This window comes from Amblyomma mixtum, chromosome 1, assembly GCF_055824585.1.
Source record: "Amblyomma mixtum isolate Tamu chromosome 1, ASM5582458v1, whole genome shotgun sequence".
NCBI classification, from domain to species: domain Eukaryota; kingdom Metazoa; phylum Arthropoda; class Arachnida; order Ixodida; family Ixodidae; genus Amblyomma; species Amblyomma mixtum.
In genome coordinates this window covers 23,369,704-23,377,440 of record NC_143012.1, presented here as the reverse complement: position 1 = coordinate 23,377,440, position 7,737 = coordinate 23,369,704, and the positions used below count along the sequence as shown (strand labels likewise).

At 48.5% G+C, this 7,737-nt stretch overlaps 1 protein-coding gene across 1 annotated transcript; it reads left to right on the top strand.

Moving 5' to 3' along the window:
- On the top strand, nucleotides 1-2,631 carry LOC149365731 (heat shock protein 68-like). The gene has a single exon (XM_089545523.1). It carries the CDS (start codon nucleotides 559-561, stop codon nucleotides 2,494-2,496), a length of 1,938 nt encoding a protein of 645 aa, XP_089401649.1. The 5' UTR covers nucleotides 1-558; the 3' UTR covers nucleotides 2,497-2,631.
- Nucleotides 2,632-7,737: the final 5,106 nt, after the last annotated feature.

Below are 7,737 nucleotides of genomic sequence, written 5' to 3'. Positions count from 1 at the left end.
TAGAACATAGCGAGACTTCGAGACGGTTCGAGTGGGCGCGGCCATCTTCCTCTGCCTCGATTGTTATGATCCCGCAAGGTCTCGAACGTTCTCGCGTTACTCGCGTGCTCTCGTACGGATATGGCTACGAGTGGCTACGAAGGCCAAGAAACCAGGCATTCCGAGAATATTTAGTGCAAGCAAACTTTTGTGCCCACTTCACTTCGACACAGCATTAAGGGCGGCACAATAAACCTCAGAAGCAAACAAACGCGGCCAACGTCGCGGCATCAAAACTATTTTTTTTTTTTTACTCTTCGTAAGCTGAAAGGAGACGACGCGAGACCTTTCCGGAGCATTCTTACCGCTGGCGACCAATCGCAGAGCAGCTCGCGTGACGTCAATGACCCGCTTTGCTTCGATTGGTTGGCTCTGCTCGCGAAATTTCTGGGCGCTTCTAGAAAAGCGCGCGAATCGTATAAATGCCGCGCCGCGCAAGCGTTTGGCAGATTTCACTGACTGCAACAAGCGAACGAGTGTTCTGAACGGAACGCAACTCTCACAACAAACACAGTCACCATGCCTAGCCGAACAATGGCAGACGTGCCGGCAATCGGCATCGACCTGGGCACCACGTACTCTTGCGTGGGTGTCTTCCAGCACGGCCGCGTCGAGATCATCGCCAACGACCAGGGCAACCGGACGACGCCAAGCTACGTGGCCTTCACGGACACGGAGCGGCTGATCGGCGATGCAGCGAAGGCACAGGCGGCCATGAACCCGGAGAACACGGTGTTCGACGCCAAGAGGCTGATCGGACGCCGCTACGACGACCCTAAGATCCAGGACGACCTCCGGCACTGGCCTTTCCAGGTGGAGAATGACGGAGGCAAACCCAAGATCAGCGTCGAGTTCAAGGGCGAGCGGAAACGCTTCAACCCTGAAGAGATCAGCGCCATGGTTCTGACCAAGATGAAGGAGACGGCGGAGGCCTACCTGGGCAAGAAAGTGAGCGACGCCGTCATCACGGTGCCAGCCTACTTCAACGACTCGCAGAGGCAGGCGACCAAGGACGCCGGAGCCATCGCCGGCCTCAACGTGCTGCGCATCATCAACGAACCCACTGCCGCCGCTCTGGCCTACGGGCTGGACAAGAACCTGCGTGGCGAGAAGAACGTCCTCATCTTCGACCTGGGAGGCGGCACCTTCGACGTCTCAGTGCTGACCATCGACGAAGGCTCCATGTTCGAAGTGCGCTCAACGGCGGGAGACACCCACTTGGGAGGCGAGGACTTCGACAACCGAATGGTGGAGCACTTCGTGCAAGAGTTTAAGCGCAAGCACCGCAAGGATCTGCGGGTAAACCCGAGGGCGGTGCGGAGACTGCGTACGGCCTGCGAGCGCGCCAAGCGAACCCTGTCCAGCTCGGCCGAAGCGAGCATCGAGATCGACGCTTTGTTCGAAGGTATCGACTTTTACAGCAAGATCACCCGCGCCCGATTCGAGGAGCTGTGCATGGATCTGTTCCGCAGCACCCTTGAGCCCGTGGAGCGCGCCCTGCGCGATGCCAAGATGGACAAATCCCAGATCCACGACGTGGTGCTCGTGGGCGGCTCAACGCGCATCCCCAAGGTGCAGAAGCTGCTGCGAGACTTTTTCAACGGCAAGGAGCTGTCCATGGGCATCAACCCGGACGAGGCCGTGGCCTACGGAGCCGCGGTGCAGGCGGCCGTGCTGAGCGGCGACTCTAGCGACACGATCCGCGACGTGCTGCTGGTGGACGTGGCGCCGCTGTCGCTGGGCATCGAGACCGCGGGCGGAGTGATGACGCGCATCGTGGAGCGCAACTCGCGCATCCCCTGCAAGACGTCGCAGACGTTCACCACCTACGCTGACAACCAGCCGGCGGTCACCATCCAGGTGTACGAAGGAGAGCGCGCCCTGACCAAGGACAACCACCTGCTGGGCACGTTCAACCTCAATGGCATCCCGCCGGCGCCCCGCGGCGTGCCCCAGATCGAGGTGACCTTCGACCTGGACGCCAACGGCATCCTGCAGGTGTCGGCCCGGGACAAGAGCACGGGCAAGCAGGAGAGCATCCGCATCACCAACGACAAGGGCCGCCTCTCCAAGGAGGACATTGAGCGCATGTTAGCCGAGGCAGAGAGGTTCAAGCAGGAGGACGACGCACAGCGAGAGAGGGTGACCGCTCGCAACTCCCTCGAGTCTTACGTCTACGGGGTCAAGCAAGCGGCCGAAGAGGCCGGGGACAGGCTGTCTTCGTCTGACAAAGAAGCCGTCCTGTCCAAGTGCCGAGAGACCATTTCCTGGATCGACGCCAACAGCCTGGCCGAGAAGGACGAGTACGAGCACCGGCTCAAGGAGCTGCAGCAGGCCTGCATGCCCATCATGAGCAAGCTCCACCAGCAGCAGCAACAGCAGCAGCAGCAGCAGGGACCTAAGCATGCCTCGGCAGCTCCACACCATTCGGGACCCACGATCGAAGAAGTGGACTGAGCCGCAAACTGTGATAGCTAGTCGTCATTCGCCCTTCATGTTAATTTATTGCCCATACCCTCATAGTCATGTAAATTATTTTTTGTACGGGTAGCAGCTGTTTACTCAGATGCCATAATAAAAAGATGCATTTTTTGTTTAAACGTGTGGCTTGTGTGTTAATGCTTTGGCGACGGGTGAAAGTTTGCCTTGACACCAAGCTTTCTAAAAATGTGCTGCTTGCTCAGTGCAGCAGCTAAGAGTGCTTAGAAGTAAGTGTGGGCCGGCTCCTTTCATTGATTGGCCTGCGCTGGTCTCTTCATTTGTCCGCACAGAGATTCATGAGCGTAAAACTGAGTTACATGGTAAGTATAGGTGATGCTGGCACTCTCGTCCAGCTTACTCAGTTGTGAGGAACACTGCAACATTCACTTTTCAGCATTGTAATGGACAAAGAATTGTGTGCGAATATGATGATTATGGCAATAGGCTTGCATTGCTAGGTGGCAATAATTCGCAAAGAAAAAATTTAGGCGTGCTGCTACCAACTGTGTATAGATATGCACAGGTCTCTCCTAAAGTGACGGTCAAAGTTAACTGTACCGCTTGTAATGTCTACTGGGTCGCTCCCCCTTACACTGTGTGTTCAGCTGTGTAGCTGTGCATTTTTATTAGTTTCATATCCATTGGCCGTGGAGCCCTTGAGAGGGCTTGTGGTTGGTGTAGGGAAACTGGTCGGAGTTAATCCGAGACTTGCAAAATCTGCTGGCTACTTGCTTCATGTAGTACATGTGTCTTTCTGAGGTGCAGCACTTTCGAGTACAACATAACTGGAAGCATCTGAGCTCTCTCCAGCTAACTGTGAGAGAGCAATAGGCCAGAAATGTGGTATTTCATAGTGAAGGAGAAGAGTATCTTTCACACTTGGTGAACTACTCAGTGACATGGCTTGGAAAGAGAGCAGCTATGCACCTGTAATCTAGTTCCAGAGATAATCATGCCACATTACCATTATCTATTTATTCACAAAGTACTGCAAATCGAAATCACTTCAGGCAGGAGAGGGAACAATTTTTAATCACCAGTAAGTGCTATGCATTACAAACAAAAAGTCCAATAACAAAGTATACATACATACAAGTATTTGATAATTTAGGCTCCAAAAAATGACTGAAATGTATTGCAACGTTTAGAACTTTTGGCTGAGCACTGGAAAATGTACTATATGAAGAAAATCACAAAATTTCCAAAGGAGAAAAAAAGATTATAAAGCTCCTCTTTGCTCCACTACTATTACCAGCACTATTAAGTGCTTGAAAGTGCTTAAAGCCTACTGGAATGTTGTGAATCTAATTGTTTTTGAGCCATGGTGCAAAATGCACTTGCACCGACTCATACCTTTTTGATAGCTCCTGAAAAGGAGGGAAAGAATTTCTTTTAGACTGTACTCGCTAGATAGCATCACAGGTCCTTATAGAAGCTAGGAAAGACTTTTTTACAGTACTAAGCTTCCTTCCATTGCTTCCATGTGGGTGATTCCCACAGTCCAATATGCTGGACAAGTTTTACGTTGCTGGGTCTTGGGACGATATGACAGCTGGAGGCTGCTGGCCTTCCACCTGGGGTGGGGCTGTAGTGAGACTAAGACAATAAAATGTGGTGCGCACAACCTACTGCTAATCACTGTTTCTCGAGGGTGGTTATGTAAGGGTGTGCCTTGCTTGCTGCTAGTATTTTGCTTCGCGACATGTGTGGAAACTTTATTACGAGAATCTTCTGCACTTGTGTTGGTAGCTTTGTGTGCATGAAAGCACTACATACAGCGTCAGTGCATAGGTCACCGCATGCACAAATTGCTGTTGCTGCATTGGGTGTCAAAAAATTTTGCCACATAATCATCCATGTAATCAAACGTGTGCGGCTAGGCCCCACCTGGCAGCCACACCAAGCGCACCTGCCGTAAATCCCGGCATTCTACGGCAATAAAGTTGTTCCTCGCTCTCTCACCAACTAGATGCCACGAAAAATAGCCATGGCAGACCTGAAATGGTGCTTAAGTAATAAAAGTTCAACTAATGCCTGGTCTGCTCTTTCCTTCTTAACTGATAGAAGGCAGGGTGTCGGTGGATTGCTTCACGTCACTGTTGGAGCAGTGATGTGAAGCAGTGGCATCACTGCTCCAGCGACTGTTGGAGCAGTGGCGTCACTGTTGTAGCAGTGTTATGCCCACTGCAACACCTTTTGAAGGCCATAGGATGAATGGAAGGGGACGCGGCAAGGCAGTGGTTCTCTCAAGCGAGCTGCCTCAGCCACGTCTTGAGGGAATATGGAAGGGTGCACGTTCTCTTGCATGCACTCGCTGCCACTTACACGCTCACATCTACCACGCACACGACGGCTGCCAGACAACTGTGTGGGCCTGCACCTCCTTCTCTTTCTTCTTTCACTCCCACCTTCCTCACTTCCCTCACGGTGCGGTTCAGGTGTCCACCGAGATCACGTTAACGAACCCCCTTCATGAGAGAATAAATTTTATTTAGAGACAGATTCAGTGCCAAAGCAACAATGGGCGGGGACAAATGGGGACGACACAAGGACTGTCTGGCAACTGAAGGCTTTTTGAGAACTCAAGGACTGTTTCTGTAGCAACTATACAATACAAAAAGATCAGGATCAACATGACAGGGCCCCATAAATCTTTCCCAATTATTAAAGGCCAGCCTAGCTGAGGTGTCTGAAATACATTAGGTTGTACAGGAGAGAATATGTAGGCACCAAGAGTGGTAATGAGATGATCGCAAATGAACTTGCAAGAAAATGTGGCTCAAGCAGTTTAAAAATCGCTCCAAAAAACACCATCTGAAGTCAAATATTTAGTTGTTGGGGGTTTTAGGCTTTCCTTTAGACAGCTGCTTGACTGTCATGCAAGAGGGATTTGTCCAACTTACATTATGTACAGGGGTTGGTCATTTCGGTTTAAATCGAAAAAAAAAAACCGAGAAAAGCCCGCCGAATTCAGTTTTCGAAAAACCGATAAAGGACAGCATTCTTGGCATGCAAGGCATAGTTAGCTGGCTGTCGAATGCGAGTTACACTCAAAGCTGAAATTAAGTAAGCGGGATGCAAGGGGCATGATGCAACAATGCTGTTGAATAAACATCGTAGTTATTTGATTTGAGGTAGTGCTCCGCTGACATATGCACGTCTGATGACCTAGAAGCACCATATCCTTGCTGCCAGCCAGCTAAGCACTGTTTTTGGATTATCATCACCTGCTTAGAGCATTTAGTCAATTAAGTAGGTTAATAAAATGCAAGACACCGGCACGAAACTGTGCATGGCTGTGACAAGAAAGTACGTTCTGGCTATCGCAACAATTCAGCATCGCTACCACCAAAACACAGACCTTGTGATGTTCTGCCCTCGCGATCTACCCAGCACGAGAACCCAACACTAAGATGTCAACCTAGTTCATAAAAGTAAATTTCCACTTGCGATTTTGTCTTCTGGCTACCTCATTTAAAATGACGATAGTAATTTCTTCAACAAGAATAGCTCAAACTACTGCCACCGACATGCTAATTGCTGGTAAGTAAATTGTTCATGATGACACAAAAACCGAGATAGACTTCAGATGACTTTTGACGACACAGGATTGCTGCATTAAACCCCCGAAGAAAGTCCGTTGTTCATTTCTCGAAAATATTACCCGCCGAAAAAACTGGAACTTTGACTCTGAAATAAATACTGAAAAAGTCCACCGAGTTTATAGAAAATAAAAAACTAAGTCCGACACTCTTAATTATGTGAAAGATATGTACAGCTGTGATGTTGACAGCAGTCATGTTCCTGAAGAAATTGTTCTATGAAAAAGACTAGAGAATGTGCTCAATTACTTGTCATATGGGTGAGGCCATTTGCAAATCATTGTTGCTCTTTCAAACGTGTTCAGCTACGCACCCAGCTCTTGGCGAGTGGAGAGGAGGCCTTCTGCTATGTTCGGGCTTAAGCACAGATGGTGTTGGGGTTGCTTTCTGAGAAAAAAAAGCAAAATTTTTAGAATAATAAAACAGGGTAATCTCATTCCCCAACTGTTTCCTGACTGCAGTGTACCGGATTTTCCATTCACTTTGGTTAGTTAAAATTTCAACTGATTCGAACTCTGCGTTGGCGTCCCTATACAACTTCAACTTGCCAAAACATACAGCTTTCTTTACTTAAAAATGCAGAAACTAAAACCATGTGGAATGTGGTGAACAGCTTTGAAAGAAATGTAGAATGCCCGGTGAATCCCAGTTGTATAAGCAAGCTGTCATCACTGCTGAAGCGATAAAAGCAGAATACTGTGGTGCCATCTAATATCAATTGTGCAAAGCACATAAACTTAGCTATAGATATATGCTATGGACTATTTTTTGCACTGAAAGATGCATTTCAGGATGCGCAAACCATGGTAAAATATAACATACTTTTCAAAGAAGTCTACAATGCCCTCTGAACTGCAGTGCATATGGTTCACGTGAGCAGAGATGTCAACCTGAAACGTCAAAGGTAGCCCTGTGAAGGAAGCGGTGAGGTTAGAGGCCCCGAGTGGGCCCCAGGAGGTGTGGGTTTGAATCCCACTGAAGACAGAGCCTTGCCACCTCTTTCTTTGTTTTATTTTTTGCAAGTTTTCTCATGGTGTGGACAGGTAGATGTACAAAAATTTGCAAAGAGAAGTGAAAATGTAGCCGTTATATGCATTCCTGCATCAACAGCTATGTCACCTAACCTACAGTTTTTTGAAGAGAGATCGAAAATGTTGAGGTTGCACTTGGAACACAAATGTGCCCACCATATGCAACACGGAGGAAGTCATTTGACAAACGACACAATATGGTGCAGTGAAGTCTACATTTTATTTATGTAATTAGGAGAGAACTTCTGAGGATTGCTAAACAAACAAGGCCATGTCATATAGAGGCCAGACTTTCTTTTCTCATTCCTCCTATTAATACACCGAGAACATCAACACAAAAAGGTTATAACAAGGCTAGGATTTTCTAGCGCACACAAAACACAAGGCGGTATGTGAATACATAACCACCAAAATACAAATATAAAAGGTGCCCCCATTGTGAAATGCCAAGGCCTTCTTTTGTATTCGGCCTCCACACTTTCACAGAGAGGAGGCTCAGAATTGCATACGATATGTATTGAATGGGTAAATTTGTTTCATTGCTGAAAGCCTTGTTCCGGTCAGAAATGACAACATGCAATCGA

What these genes read in the sequence shown, in the direction of transcription:
- LOC149365731 (XM_089545523.1), top strand. Translation starts at nt 559, where the DNA reads ATGCCTAGCCGAACAATGGCAGACGTGCCGGCAATCGGCATCGACCTG.